At 41.5% G+C, this 16,650-nt stretch overlaps 1 protein-coding gene across 3 annotated transcripts in view; it reads right to left on the reverse strand.

Annotated features, from left to right (window-relative positions):
* Positions 1 to 16,650, reverse strand: part of DAPK2 (death associated protein kinase 2) — a 57,545-nt gene that overhangs the window by 24,815 nt on the left and 16,080 nt on the right. For all 3 annotated transcript variants that reach the window (XM_067305272.1, XM_067305271.1, XM_013957067.2), the window contains exon 3: positions 2,332 to 2,553. In XM_067305272.1, the coding sequence (XP_067161373.1) occupies positions 2,332 to 2,553 (222 nt within the window). The remainder of the gene's footprint in view (positions 1 to 2,331; positions 2,554 to 16,650) is intronic.

Genomic DNA, 16,650 nt, shown 5'->3' on the forward strand with positions numbered 1-16,650 from the left:
CACACGATTCTACTCACTGCTTTGTGCGACAGTGTTCAGGTTTCTCCTGGCTTTCAGGTGTCAGTAGAATATAGGACCCAACCATCTATGTCACTTTAGGAAAGCTGAGCCACGCAAACACACATAGATATATACTTGCACATGGGCTAAAATAATTTTCATTCATTTCAACTCCTTAAGTTAGATCAACAGCACACTAGCACACACTGTGAACTGTGCAGAAAGAGATGCTTTGGACTTATGTCTATAGGATCATCTGTGCACACTGAGTCACTCATTTCTGCTACAGTCCTGATCCTCAGCCAGGAAACACCTGGAATGGAAACAAGTCAAGTTCCAAGTCTCATACAAATTCATTATCTCAGGATGAGTTTGAGTATAGCAAACTCAGTTGCTTCGTGCTTCCCCCACCTCTTTTTTTTTTTTTTTTGAAAAGTGAAATAAATTTTTATCGTAGGAGGTTTTTTTTTTATATTCAGTAATTGACAGCAGTCAGCTGCAAAGTTTTCTTGAAATGACTCCAAAACTTGCACATTGACAGCGACGCTATTAAATCTGGGGACATACAAATGTTCTGCAACATGCAGCTCCAGATGCAATGCAGAGGAGCAAGTGATCTTTCTGTGACCTCCTGGCCTGCTATGGGTCAAACATGGTAGGCATCAGAAGGGCTGGCAAATAGCACCGAGAACAGAAAGCACAAACAGCAGCTCCAAGCTACTTACCTCCCCTCCAGCCTTTGTGCTGTGAAGAATTTTGCATCCCTGGGTGAGCAGGGGAGGCTCAGAGATCACATGACATAGCATCTAACATTTCAATATATTGAGTCCATCCAACAGTCAGATCAGCTACTTATTCTAGTATCTTCCCTTAGCATTGCACACTAATAATCCTGAAGACTGCTGCAGCTGCTTTGTGTGACCCCCTCCAGCCCAGCAAAAGCAGCTCCTGCGTGATCTCACAAAACCTCTACTTCAACCTCTCCACTAGAAGCTGAAGTCACACACGCAGCAATAACTAAGTCATTTTGAATGACATCGGTTTTCCAGGCCAGGAGGCAAAAATACTGTTTACACAGAGCATAGCTCTTTTGGCCAGACTGGAGAGAGGTATTTCTTCTTTAAAAATTCATCTTCACCTCCCTCTTTACTGTCAGGGCTCTTTTGCATCACATAATATTTTACTAAAATGAAGAAATCCCACCACACATACATTAGTGTTAGCACTGAAGTGACTGTGTAACCTTTACCCCCACACACATTCAGACTAACATCACATGTACTGTTTCAGATTCTAATAAAGTGGCAATTCTCTACCTAATACACAGCCAGGTTTTCTCACTTTCTTTCAATGAGATTAAACTTAAACAGCACCAAAGGTGACCCCCTGAAATGCAAACTCATGTTCCAGCTAAGCGCAGGCTCCTTAGCTAAGGCTTTGTTAAAACGAGCCCTGAGCACACCTCCCGCTTCCCCGGCCGTGCTTGTTCTTCCAGGCAGCAGCACGCACAGGTCCTGCAGAACACACTGGTGTTCCCTCGGCCTTCCCCGGCAGAGCAGCAGCTGCTAGCTGCTTTTAAATCTCTCTTTAAACAGCACAAAGTGATCTGCGTTACATAGCCAAATAGGCATGAGCATCATCCTGATCCAGCAGCCAGGCAATGCAATGGGTCACAAAGCAGGTGCCGAGCTACAGCGCTCCGCAGATCCCCTGGCTGGGAGACTCGTGTGTCAGCAGGACCTACAGAGCAGAGCTCTTCCCCGTGGTGTGCTGGAGCAAGAGGAGTGACTCCACAGTCCTCCCCTCCCACCTCACCGCTGTTCATCCTCAAGAGTCAGAGCCTGGGTGTTCAGAACCCCCTTCTTCCCCCTCACCGCCTCTAAATAAGGAAAACATTGAAGTAGTGAGAATGGCTACAAATGTTTTAAGGGGCTTGGGGGCTGCACACGCGCTGGAAGGGGGGAAAGGAGGAAGAAAAACCAGAATGGGTTTTTGGTAGACGTTAGTGATTCCTCCAGGGTTCAGGTCAGGGCAGCACGAGGCGGATGTGAGGTACTCTCTCTGCTCAGTAAACTCTGCTTGCAAGCTGACGACGCTCCCTGGCTCGGTAACAAAAGCTGATGCTAAGGGGCACCTGCCCTCCCAGGGCACACGGAGGGGCTGGGGGGCCTTTTCCCAGTGACCTCATTCAATTCTCCTGCCAAGGGCTGTGAGGCCGGACAACGCAACTGTCCCATTTCCACAGCGCCTCTGCGCTCCAGCAGCCTCAGCTGCCCTTTCCTGTTCCTTTACCTCATCCTGCCCCGGAGCGTAGGAAGTCCCCTTACTCACAGCTCAAGGATGAGGACCACGTCCGTCTTGTTCTCATAGATGTCGTGCAACTTGATGATGTTGGCATGCAGGACCTGCTGCAGAATAGTCACCTCCCGTTCAATTTCCTCACGTCTCACCCCGCGACGGCTGGCCTGACTCTGACGCTTTTTAATGAACTTTGCGGCATACTCTACACCGGTGCTTCTGTCTCGGCATTTCTTCACTATAGCAAACTGGCCACTGCAAGGACAAGATAATAAAAATGCTCTTAAAGCTTTCACATAACACAGCTTTCCGAATGAGCTGTTCATATACAAAGCCTGATCCTGCAAGCCCTGGCCGGCAATAATGCTACCATACGAGCCTCTTCTTACTACGATAGTGAGGACTGTCACAATTTTGCAGTTAAAGTCACTAGAGCATAACAAGGCTGTGCCTGAAATTCAGCAAGACCAAGCAGCGTCTGAACAGAAGGGAAGATACAAGTTGAGAATCTCTACAGAATAGTTCACGTTTAAATGAATAAGATCTGGCTCAAAAGGTTCAAATTACCACTCCTTCGCCTGGTAATGCTTGAGGCATTCAAGTTGGCAACAGACCACTGCATATTCTGCAAGGATATGCAGGCACCGAAGCATCTCCTTGAAGGATAATCGCTCAGAAAAGGACTTGATGGAATGACGACCCTTTGGAAATGTAGAATTGGCCTCCAGTAACCAGTTTTCACAGAAGGTACAGGTTTATTCACAGTTCTGCACTTCACTTGGAAGTTTGGCTATAAATGTAATTTGAGTAAGTGCATGTTCCTTACTGTTAGTGCAAGGACAGAGAATTTCCCATTTTACCAGAGAGTAAAGTTGCTGCACCAAAGTTTTTAAAAGGCACATACCTGCCATTTGCTAATAAAATTTTCCTGACTGTGGCTCCTAGAGCAAGAGATTCCAGCCCAGTTTTAATAGTTCCCCGTTATCTCCTAAGAGGGGAACACTTGGAGGTCAGATGACTATTTCAATGAATAATAACTCTATAAGTTGCAGCCTTATGTCACTGACAGGAACTTTTCAAAATGAGGCACGTTTTATTGACTTTCCAATAGCAAACTCTGGAGTCCTGCTTTATTTTCATTTGTATGAGCTTTTCTCCCTTCATCATTCCCTTGAGAGGCACTGTTTGAACTTGAGAGAGGCACCGTCTCTAGAGCTGAGGCTTTCTTCTCATTTGTCTTTCTGAAAAACAACTGTAATCAAACTGAGAGATGCCTTACCAAAATTAAGCAAGAAAGGTGGTCTGTAGCTAAAGCAGGATTTGAGAGATATGAACTGTGTTAGGCAAGAATATGGCATGAAACAGAATGATCAGTCACAGGATTCTTTACTCATCCCATTTGGGATCAAGTCACTTATTCTAGACAAGGAAAACTATGTTGTATCAGAGGAATGTTTAAACATGCTAAAATCTTCATAGACATACAAAGCAGGAAATAAAATCATAAGCCATTGCCTTGAATTTGCTTTTAGTCCACATAGGACATGTAAGTGAGCCACTAATGCCTTACAAAAATTAAGGAAGAAGAGTGATCTGTAGCTGAAGTACTGGAGGGATTTGGGAGATCTGAATTCTGTCATAAACTTATTGTATATCCTTTTGCAAGTCACTTCTGCCTCTCTCTGCTCCATCAGCAAAATAGGAATAGACTTCCTTTCTTCCACCCACTGTGCCTATGTGTCCTTGCACGCTGCTTTAACACTAAGGCGTCTATCTCAGTTTGCTGCTACTACAATGGAAATATTAAGGACAACTCGCCCTGTTCCATGCAATGGAATAGGCTCTTGTCCAAACTGCTTCTGAAAAGCAGATAAAAATCACACTTAAACAGAAATGCATTTCTTTTAGTGAAGGAACACTCAGCAGATTTAATTAAGCATACCTGTATCTTTTTAGGTTTGACTTAAATTTGTAACACTCAAATTAAGCAAAGAGAATAGCAGGCATATAGATTTAAATATATATTAACTCCATGGCTTGATTCGTGAAGATACTAAAATACTTGGTCAGTCTGAAACTATGTGAAAGCTTGTATGGCTTGAGGTTTCATCACAAACTCTAAATATCAACTAATCTTTACTAAAAAGAAGTTAGGATAAAGATTTTTCATAAAATTCATGTAAAATCACCTTGTTTGGGTACAAAAGCTCTCCAACTACTTATTTTCCCTTAGATCTTCCAAAACCAACTCAAAACTGAACAGGTCTGAACAAAAAAGAAGCTAGAGTTAAAATACATAAACCACTAATGATGATTCTTTCAAACAAAACTGATACAGACTCTCTGGTGTCCTAATTCAAGCACTTCCAGCTCAAGCAACAATGAGGACTAAGAACATTTGGTTTATGTCTTGACATTTGCTTCAGTCAGTTCAAACACAAATGAGGTCAGTCTTCTCCAGTCAGAAGGAGTTTCATTCACTGCTCTTGCACATTCCTCAATAGAAAGCCCAGTATTTTCACCAGTATTCAATAAACTAACTTTTATATACAAGGAATAAAATAAACAAAGCTAATTTTTAATTATGGAGGCCATCTCAGAACCTTCTTGTACCTAATGGTCCCTTCAGGATTATTATTTTATTTGCATGTCCACAACCAACAGCTTGTTAGCGCAGACCTGCACATAATGATGCATAGAGCACATAATCAGGCAGGAGGTTGAATGTCAGCTGGTGGAAAACAAGGAGCTAGTGGAGAAGCGTTACAGCAGCAAGAACAGCTGTGAAGGGAAATGGCTATCAGCAGCCTGCTGAGGTTGGTGCTGAGTCTGATGGCAGGCTGCCGCTTACAGGAAAAGCCCTGCAGCCATATCTCTGCAATACAACCTCCAAGAGACCAAATGGAAGGAAAAGTTGACCACTTCTGTTTGGACTCTAGTTCAAGGAGCTCATAGCCCTCCTGAGGACATCTATAATTTCAAGCAGCAGGAACAGTCTGTTACCACACTGAAGCTCCTCTGCTAGAAACCCTAAGCTGATGGGAGCTTCCTGTCATTTATTTTTACCCTGCTAGATTGCAGGAGGAATTTGTCAAACTCTCTTTTGGCAGAGGGAAAGAAAGACCACAGAATCCACCTTGCAAATAGGAGGTGTATGCACTGTTACAAACATTACCATGGGTGGTGAACCACGCCAAATAACTGGAGACTTGAGTTTATGGCTAATGTCATAGGCTTCAGTTTGCCTTGCTTAAGGGTAAAAATGCATCTTGTGATCACAAAGAGGTAAAAACCTGGCAAGGCATATAGACAGAACAGGCCTGAGTATTTTTGGTTAAACAAAGTTTTGCTAAAACTATTCCTTCACAAAAGCTGCATTTCGTTTCAACAACTTAATGTGAAACATGGAAACCAAGTCTACATGTTCCCCATATCCTACCAAGTGTTCTCCAGTCAGAAAAGGCTCGGGTTATCAGTGAATATTTGACAGAACCGTACTTCTGCAAAAACATACAAAATATTTCATTGTATTTCCACTACGGAGCAGAAATAAATTTTGAATTTCTAGGAAGTTAGGTTGCTAGGAAGCCATAGTCAACTCTAATAAATAGGGCAGGAAACACAACCCTGTTAGAAGAACAGCATAGTCAAACAGCTACTCCTGCCTGGCAGGTGCAAAGCCTAACAAGCACCTAAGATCCTATCAGCAAAAGGACAGTCTTACCTAAGCCCTTGTCTCCTCAGACTCGTGATGACTTTCTGCTGATGTCCAACCGCTTTTCAAACTGACAAAAACGAGGCAATGAGTTCTGCTTTACGCCCACAGGCAGCCCCACTCGCTGCTCTATCTCCGAGATCTCACTCTGCAAGAACTGGCAGGGCTCCAGCCCCAGAATATATTTATAAGGTATTTCCTTAGTCAGGGCATTATAGCCAGCTTGCAAGGAAAGGATTCATCTTACAGATAACTTTAATCTTTAACTACTGTGATTTAATCAGCCAGGACCTCTTCATAAGAATCGTAAACACACTCATTAAGTGCAATCACCCATGATTACACTATAGATGCACTGAGCTATTACGGTTTTCAATATTGTTATATCCTTCACTGGCTTGGTAAGTGAGAGATGCAAGTACAGTTGGAACTTAAATTATGCAGCATACACAGCAACGATACTCAGAACCTTAATAACATATAATGTACTTAGTGCTTCATTAATGCAGATGGCTGGTCGGAGCCTGTCTTAAACCTGCAAAGGCGAAGAAAGCCAGAATTAAGGCTGTCACTTGGCTCTTGCTCGCTCTCAAAAGCTGACACTCCATGGCAGAGACAGCCTCTCATTTCAGATGGCTCTAACGATGCCAGACAGCTTGAAGGACTTCTTTTTGTTTTTTCTTCTCAGACATATCCTAAACACTTCTCAGGAGAGAGGAGGGAACGGATGGGACAAGTTTACTTATCCCTTCAGGAAGCTTTTCATTCATTAATCACACATGGAATCTAGACTGCAACCATTTGTCAAATCCATTAGTTCATTAAGAGGCTATATTTCTGCCTCCTGATTTTGTCATTACATGCAAACCCCTAGAGAACTTGAGAATGAAATTCCTGCTACAAAATCCCCAAATTTGCCTTAAACATTCTGCTAGACGAGTTCAATCTATAGTACTGAGAGCTGTTTCTGTAAAACATCATGGGCTTCTACTAGACACTCTAGTCATCTTTAAGGACTTTTTTTTTTTTTTTTTTTTTTTTTTTTTTTAAAAGAAGCAGAGCTTGCTTGATCCAGAGTTTCCAAAGAGTCCTGATACTAGTGTTGCTGTATTCACTTTCCTTGACTTCACCCTAGGGACATAAATTTTGCCAAAAAAGCTCAGGTAAAAAAATATCATTATTTCATGACTGCAGACTATGGGAGCAAACACACAGTTACTTTTGCATTTATTCTAAAAGATCAATGATGCTCATGATTTTGGAGATTTCTGTTTACTTAAGAACTTACAGAAACAACAATGACACAGTCTAGGAATTCCCTTCTTTCCCTTAGACATATTTACAGTCTGGACAGTTGCCCATCACGTTACCTTGTCACTATTTTACTATTTCCCCTGTGTGTGTGCCCGCAAGCACACTCTGTCTGCCCCTGTCCTGGTCTTCATGCCATTCACTTTATCCCTTAAAAACAGGCTTTTGCAGACAGTCTTTAGGGAGCACAAGGAAAGACAGTTTGTGACTGAATAGAAGAGGGTGAGAGCCACAAGGAAAAAGAGAGATAAATGCACAATTTAGAGTTCTGATGTAATCATGCTACTGTCCATAACCCACACTCACCCTTTTCTCCACTTCTCACTGCAGAGCATGCTTGCTTTGCCTGTGCTTACCCCCAAATTCCCAGGGCCTTTAATAAAGTATCACAGGGGAATGCTAAAATATTTTTGAACAACCCTTTAAGACTGTCACCACAAAGCAGCAGCCAGTGTGTCTTTTCACATGAGCAGCCCAAGGCTTCGCAAGGCACTGATATATTGAAAAACACCAAGAAAAGAGTTAAAGGTTCAGGACGGGACAAGCAGGGAGGAAAGGCTTTGAGCAACAGTTAAAGGGACAGCATATGGCTCTGCTGTTCCATCGGACGTCACCCAAACGAAGAGCTCCTGCAGAGGCCCGTGCAGCTACAGAGGATCTCACTGGTAACTTACAGCCAGACCTTCAGATTTCTTGTTAGCAACAATAGCTCCTAAAGACAAGGATCAAGACAACTGCACTTCTGTGCTTCCTAATGCAAATGCATTCAGGGCATAAGAATCAAATAGTGCCAACTTCACAGAATTTACAATCCAGGCGTGGCAAGAGGTAGGAGAAAGGAACGCACGTCTCTGACAGTTGAGTCGACAGCAGTAAGAAATTGAGCCATTTACTTAACTTCACATTAGGAGTCTGTGCCTGATTGTAGACTTGAAACTAAATTTCACAGCTCAGATGTCCAAATTTCAGTTAAATGCCTCTGCCAAAATTCATGTTTTCTAGTACATCAGTGAAACAAAGATGACTCGTATCCTGAACAGCAGTATTTAGAGCACACACAAGATAAGCTCAGACGCAGACACGTCTTACCTTCTTTTTTTTTCTTTTAATTGAAGTTGTTCCCTTTCAAAATATTTTGGACAGCTGTACTACAGCCTCATCATAGATCCAAAATAGGCTGTCCTCAACTGTGGTAACAGCTTAAGAGTATAAACAGTAGCAGCTGCAACCAGTCAGTTACTCTATGATTATGTACATCATATTCATCCATCATTAATAATGCAATTCATCCTAGCAATGAAGACGACATTATTTGCATTGCTAATATCATCTAGGAGATTTGTCACTGAACAAGAACACAAAGAGACAATAATACTGGGTGGTTTTAGAGTTCATTTTTAGAAACATGCTTTAGATGAGCACAAGTTCAGCTTATTTTATTGTTGTGCAGTTCAGGAGAAGAGGTGAAAAGGATGTGGAGAAGAGAGAAACTGGGCAGTCCAGAATAACTGGATAATTTCTCACTCTTTTTCAAAGCTTATTTTTAATCCTGGTGCTGGAGGGTAGTGCTCCAGGGCAGAATTTGACTTGAGTGAATGACAGAAGTGCAGACTGCCTGTTTGGGATGCCTCAATGCAAAACAGTGGCATTGCTATGGTGCATCAGAATAAAAAGAGCCTTTAAGGAGATCTAAGCATACATCCGGGTTTATATCCATCCTCCTCTGATATCCCAGAAACGTCACATTGCTGGTAGCTGTCGTGAAATGCTGAGAATATGTAAACGAAACGCTGAGATGACAGTGCGGGTTACCTGGCTCCAGTCAGGCCCTCTGAGGCCAGCTGAGGAAGTCGAGTCTGTCATTTGAGAAGGGCAGACTATTTCTTCCCCAAATACCAAACACATGTTCAGTTTGGGCTTATTTGGTTTATGTTCTATGTTTATATTTCATGCATTAAAAAATTCTGTAAAAGGAAGAATTTTTTTTTAATTTTTTCGTAGTTGCAAAAACTTGACATTTCCGTAAGATAGATAGGTACGTCAGAACATGTTGACAGGTACACTTGACACTGAAATATGATTTCAAGGGGTTCTTGGAAAAGTAAGTGAACTTGGAAAAGGAGGATAGCGCTGTGGCATTCTGTCAGGCAAGAGGCTACATTCAATTCCCCAGAGGAGCCTGGACAATTTACTTTGGAAAAGATTTGCAAGGGATTCTAGGCAGCTAGGATCCTACATACTTGATAGAAAATAACATCTCAGTCTTTCTGTACTTAATTTCCCAAGGTCTGTACAATGCAGGTAGTGCTACTGGTAAAAAGAAATAAAATTACAAGCAGTAAGCATACTGCTGGATCCACATTTCATTTTTTGTCTCCAATCATCATTATAATTGTAATTAGAATCACTCACATTTTTACTCACTAGGTGTTTCAGCAGAAGAATACATTACCAGGAGGAAAACTAAAATACAACCTAACTGCATCTCAACCACTCTCTTAACTGCCTACATGCACATGCAGACTACCATGAATGCAAAACAGTTTAACCCTCCCTTTGACAGGGGACCTGCGACCTCACTTGGGGAGCTGCATATTTAGCTGGAATTCCTTTGGTTTCCAGTTCGGGAGAAGTTTGCAACCAGAGGCTGCTCAGCAACACCAACAGTATATAGCCAGGCCGTAGGCAGGGAGCACCTGCACTCTATTGCATGGAGCAAAACACTGCAAAATTTCTTCCTCTTTTTTTTTTTTTTTGGAAACTCGAATGATGCCATAAACATCTATTACTCTTTGGGGGTTTTCTTTCTGATCTGCAGAAGGTGCAGAAAGGTGAAAGTCTCACTTTCCGCTGGAGAGAAACAGCAAATGGCCCTCCAGGGTATGCTAAACCACAGCAACATGAACACGGTAATACTGATGTTGACGCATTTGGTATTGCTGTATCAGAGTGAAAAGTTTGCTAAATCGCAGTGAACACAAACAAGCTCTTTTAAGGCAAATGGAGATGACCTTCCATTCCCCTTTCTTCTCCTCCCTCACATGTTTTGTTGTTGTTTATCATGTTTTAAGCAAGGTTACACTGAACTTCCTAGCGCAGTTCAGTTGTTGCTCCGATGTGCGCTTCTCTAAAGATAGCAGCGGAGTTAAAGTAGCTATGGCTGGTATGCCAGCCAGCTGGTTTCAACGCAGTATAATCACATTCCAGGCAAAGGGCCTTGAAGGAAACCTCTCAAACCACAAGTCTTAAAGCCATACAAAGCATGAAGGAAGACGACAAAAACTGGATATGATTGTGTAAAAACATATTTCTACTCTGAATTTCTTTACAAATTGGTCTTCCAAGAGAACATCCCCAAAAGGTAAAAAGAATCAGTAGCGTTATACAGGAACTTACGTTGCTTGATCAAGAGTCATCAGAAACTGAAGACCCCTTTATTACAGACATCAGTAAAAGTACAAGGAAAAATCTATTCAACTGATTTGCTCACTTTCCTTTTGAGAGCAAACAACAAAAAAGGCCATACAGACAACACTAAAACATCCAAAGCTTGCTACACATGAGCTCAGAGAGTAGCTTCCAACAGCAGTGGGCAGTATGATAGACATATAATACTTGGGCTTTCCTGAGAATTTGGGGATTGATATGGATCAACAGGCAGGCATCATATAACTTCTGTTTATTCCTAAAAAATTAAAATACTTAAGATTTTCTACTTTTAGTAACTTTAGTCCTGGAATTTTAGCACAAGTGTTAAAATGCTTCTATCAGTCGTAAAATGCTTTAAATGCTCATCAGTTTTAAAATGCTTCTGTCAGTTGTAGGACACAAATATCGTAGCTAGCTGAATAATATTTAAAAGGCAAAGTCTCAGTAACGTAAGCATGGTTTTTCAGCCCCCGCTAAGACCGGATCAAAACTCAAGCCTGCCTGTGATTCAGAATGGTATTAGTTACTGGCAAGGTCAAACACATGATGGAAAACTCATGTTTGTGAGTGATCCTGTCTAAACTGCTTCCTCTCCATATACTGAGGAAAAGCAGAAGCACCGAGGTGCTCAGCTCTACTCGGTCGGAAAGCTGGGGCTGCCTCAGGCAAGTTACTTTATCCACCCGCCTTACAATGACACCCTGCAAAAAGGCTCATATCCACACGACAGGGCTAGGAGGTTCTGACTTCTGGTTATATCAAATTCTGACCATGCAACCCCGATATAAGGTTGCTTTCTACAAAAGAGCAGGGTGAATGTTTCACTCTCACAGCCCTTCCCCGCTGCCCTAAATATGTTCCATAAATCTAAAAGCAAGACTTGAGCATAACAAGATACACAAGGTACCCTACCATAAAAACAATAGTCCGCTGTGGGGAGGAGCTGTCGGGGAAACTGTGAAAAGCTCACTTTTTCAATATAAGGTGCTTAAAGTTTGAATAAAAGCATGAAATTTATATTTGCATTTTTTCCTTATGTTTCAGACATCCAGTTGTGGGAACGCCAGCACATAGCGCTTGCAATAGCCTTAATAACATAAGCACAGTCTGTCAGTCCTCACTACAACAAGATCAAAACTCAAGCCTGATTGTGATTCAGAACAATATTACTTACTGGCAATTTGCTATTACAAGCCCTATCCCAAACATGGGCAAGCCGATGTAATTCACATACGCGGCTGCCTGTGCCTACGAAGCCAAAGCATAGCTTGCAGAACTAATTTTAGGTTTACTAGACATTGCAAGGTTTGCCAGTTGTTGGCTCTCTTTCTCTAACTGGATGATAAAGTACGTTTGGTCCCTTGACAGGAAGAGAAAAGAGACACCCTATCCAGTGCCAAACATTCTCCAAGCTAAGAGACAATATGATATCTTTAACCCTGAAAACAATTTTAGCTGTTTATCTTTACTGACAGTAACTATCAGTTAAGTGCATGTCGTGTACCTCACGGGCCAAGTCAGCTTCACCTTCTGTTAGCATCACACTGTCCATCCTCTAGTGAATAAGCATACAGCATCTTTTACTTTGTTTTTTGAGTAATCTAGAGCTCTATCAACAGGAGAGTAAAAATCCTAAAAATGTATCATGAAATTGTCTTGTGTGCTTAGCATTCTCCTTGTGCATTTTTGAGTCAATATACATGAACATAATCATAGAAAATAGTGTCAGGCTGACCTGGGTGCAGGACTTCTTTTCTAGATGCAAGAGGCTGCCTTTAGAGCCCAGACTTCATGGTTTATTTAGTTTCAGCAATCAAAAATCATTGATTATCAACTACAGCAGTTGTTTTTATGTAAACAGTTTTGTTAATTGTGACTTTTTGCCATTATTGAATTTAACTGGGGACTGCAAGCTTAGAAATTCTGTCTCATTACTATTTCTTCTGGTCTTTTTCTCTCAACTCTTTTATTGGAACCTACTTTTTCCAAGAAATTTTATCCTTTAATAATTGTATTTCTGTTAGCTTTCACAGCAAAGCCCTTAAGAATTCTTGTTCAATACCTTTTTAAAAAAACCTCAAGCCTCTCAAGCTGTTGTCCTCCCAAATTTAAGTCTTTAGAGCAATTTTTCTGCTGCACTTAATGGATTTCATTATGCTAAGCACTCTCCCCTCCATTTCCTTATATTTCAGCAGCCAGTTCTGCTCGCTGGCATGCTCCTCCCAAAGGAGAGGCAATAGATTCTGTCGATAACTCCTTCTACAAGCCATTTGAAGGCTTCTGGAGCTCATTTTGAAGCAGCTCAACCAAAGGCCACGCAAGGTTCACAAGCATAAAAGTATTTTCCTGGAAGCTTTTTGTATGAAGCCTGTGGTCACAGCCATAAAGAACTGGGAGCTTTCTGTAAACGGACTATAGCAATACTTTTTAGTATGTTTTATTTTTTATGAGTATAGACAGTATAGATTCAAATTAACTAGTGATTCCTGGCAATACATAGTAAACTAAACCAGTATTTGCTATGGCAGGAGTTTAATCTAAGCAGTGAATACATGGTATATCCAACAGAACAGTATTTACTAAGAAACTAGAGTATGATAGCTGAAACAAGGAAAAAGAAATCCTAACATGGAAGAGTCATTAAAGGAAAAATATCTTCTTGTTCCTGTAAGACTTTATGGAACAAAACTCTCACGTAAAACACAAACTTTAACGTGCTTAATACTCTGCTGACACATCCTACAACTTCATAAACAGCTTTAAAAATAAAATTGTCACAAATGTCACTGTATTTCCTGTGTTTGAGCTGCAAATAAAAAGTGGGGAAAAAAAGTAACAAAAGGCAAGCAAACTGGCTACCTCTCCTAGAGCAACTGCACAGAACCTCAGCTGCAGCAGATGCTGGATTCTGACAGAACGCTCTAACCCTTTTCTTAATAGGGTATTTTACAGGAATTGTGCTTGGCTACTAAAAAGTAGGTAAATTCTTCATGTGTGTGAAAGATATACAAGTAAATCCGGTTCGCAAAATACTATGGCTGTCTTTTGAACCTTTCAAGCAAGATTATCACAGAAGTATCCCTGGTTCTTACCACAGCCCTGTGAGACAGGCAGGAAGAAAACGTTTACGTTAGGAGAAGCGACTAACGATTTCATGTCAGGTTCACTAAAGGCCTGGGCAGTGTCAAGGATACGTCCAACCAAGTCAGTTAACGCGACAGGGAGGTGCATCACCATACTACTAGTCTAACAATCCGCTAGTTGTTAATCCTAACAGGATGCATTACTCTACGCAGGGGGGGAAAAATCGGCTGCCGCTTTTAAATACACTGTGGCATTTTCACTAATAAACCATGCTTTGACTAATCAACTGCATAATACTCCAGAATATAGTGACTTTACATGGTAGGTTTTAATAGTTATGACAGGGAAGTGCTGAGCACCTCTGGACATACGCTGCATCTGACGGCATCAGTGTCTCTAGCACCTTGAACCCACATCTCTTTACAGCTCATGCAAAGGAGACCCACCCTGGGCAGGACAGACTCATGTCCGCTGCCAAAAGGGAGTCCCGACAGTGCAAGAATATGACTCAAATAGAAGGATCCAGTTTACTGGAATAAGTACGGAGTAAGTAAACCATCCGAGATTCAAATCCAGGTTTAATAAATCTCATGTTTCTGAACAATGCTATGACTTACTAGCAGCTATCGATCAAGCAATGTGTTATCTGCATTATAGCCAATTAATGCCTTAATCACCATTTGGGGCTATTAGCCCTGATTTACAAGAAACTGTGCCACCTGCTGAATCACCACCAGCACTCTCTGAAGCCGTTAAGTGTTTTCTGGAAGCCTCCCAGTCACGCAGTGACAAGCAATGTGGCCCATATCAGCTCCTGAGGTTGGAGGAGCAGAGAGTCTGCAGTGATATGGCCCCAGCCCAGCAATTCCGGCAAGTTCCTGATAGCCTGGCAAGCATTTTCTGTAATCCAAAGCACAAGAATAAAATGTGCATAATAAAAATTCTTTCCACTTATCACACCTGGGTTTTAGATTGAATATCAGCTCTCGTAATGGTAATGAACAGAGTCCAGAGACCTAGAAAGGTCAAAGCTGACTCAAGCTTAGCAGGAATGGCTGATTTGATAAGCTGTTCCTGCTGCTACGTGGAGCAACACCCGTGCATACGTCATATACATGCAAAAGGTTAGCACCTTGGTGTTTAAAGGTACAAAGGCATCTAAACTGCATTTGGAAAAAAGGCTCCTGATCGCTCCCAAAACAGGCCAGCGACTCTAACCAAACACACTAGCACTGCACAGAGTGAGTCTCGCTGTTGGAACGATTTTATATGTCTCTCCTCGCCAAAGCGTCACTGTGCGTCATGCTCAGCTATTACACCAGGTTCCCACCCCAATTCAAATGCACCGTTGTAGAGTTTTAAAAATGGTTAATAGATGTCACCTGAGCTAGATTAACCCTGACCATCAGACAGGCATCTACAAGCCCAATTCCACATAAGACACTAATAATTTGTCTAACAATTTATCCTTCCTAGTCCAGTGGTGAGCTGCACTATTTTCGTTTTACTCGCAGCTAACGTTTTTCATTTCAAAAGCCTGGAAGGAATACCATACAGAGCGCATTTCCTCAGCTGTCCAAATTTCCATCAGCTTTCTGCTGCAATGGAAACCAAAAATTAGTTTTTCTTTTTCTTTTTTTTAAGAAATAGCAAAGCAAAGATTAGAATTAGGTTTGATCTTCAGTGGTTAAAGACATTCCTCTAACGATTTTGAGCCTTCTGAGCTCAACCCCCCCCCCCACTGGGGTTGCTTAGTTCTAGTCATACTTTCAAAGACAAATGTGGATGGAGCACTGAGATCATTTCCATCACCGAGCTGGATTCTGGTAATAAGGAACTCGCTCAAAAAAAAAGTGCGACTTTGTTATTAAGTACTAACCAGGACCAGTTCTTCTTAGTTACTGTAGGTAGAGCAGTTTCATTACTTAAAATAAAAAAAAGCCATAATTTTCCCTGTACTTTCTGTAATAAAACAAAAATTTTAGAAAGAAATAATTGAGAGAACACTGAAAACTAGCAGGGGAATCTATTTAAAAGGGGAAAAAAAATGAAGACCAGTTTGCTGGAAAGAGTATAAAAACCCAAAACAGTGACTGTATCAGATAGCTGATGACAATCACAGTTATGGTGACCAAGTATCAGATGTCAAAAATGTTTCAAGAGAAGATTCAATATACATCAAACACGACATATAAGACTATAGTAACAAGAAATATTAACAGAGGTGCTGGGTAGAAATCAATAAAGTTACATTTTGCATTGAAAACAAAGATCTTCTTTAAATACCTCTGTATGCGTTGCAGAAAAAAAAAGAAAAAAGCCAAGGTTGTTCTTCCAATTTGAGAGAACTAACTCAAAGTACAAATGAAGAACAGAGTTAAGCCTGACGTCTGGGAAAGCCCAGCACTGAATGATTTCTATAGCAAAAGAAAAAAAAAATCCTTATGTGAAGATGTTACGTGATGTGTGCTAAGGGTAAGTTTGCTGGCTGTAATCACACCCTGTTTGCTGTAATCACACCCCTCTGTTTGCCAGGGAGAGTCTGTCTAGCAGGACAACACTACTTTTTATCACGGATTTCCAAGTTCCTCCCCTGTGAAGAATACCTCAGTTATCTCTGATTTTTGTTTTCATTACCTAAGCAAATATTAATTAGTTACATTGTCAGAACAGCGATTATGTGCCAGGTCTCAAGGTCCCACTAGTGCCGGTAAAATGTTGCATTTGCTGTCCGTCCGAGTTTCACCCAGAGAAAAGCTTTCAGCTGTCTCGGGGAGCTGCTCCGGTCCTCCAGGCACAAGGAGGGGAGCAGG

This window comes from Apteryx mantelli, chromosome 15 (assembly GCF_036417845.1).
Source record: "Apteryx mantelli isolate bAptMan1 chromosome 15, bAptMan1.hap1, whole genome shotgun sequence".
Classification (NCBI taxonomy): Eukaryota; Metazoa; Chordata; class Aves; order Apterygiformes; family Apterygidae; genus Apteryx; species Apteryx mantelli.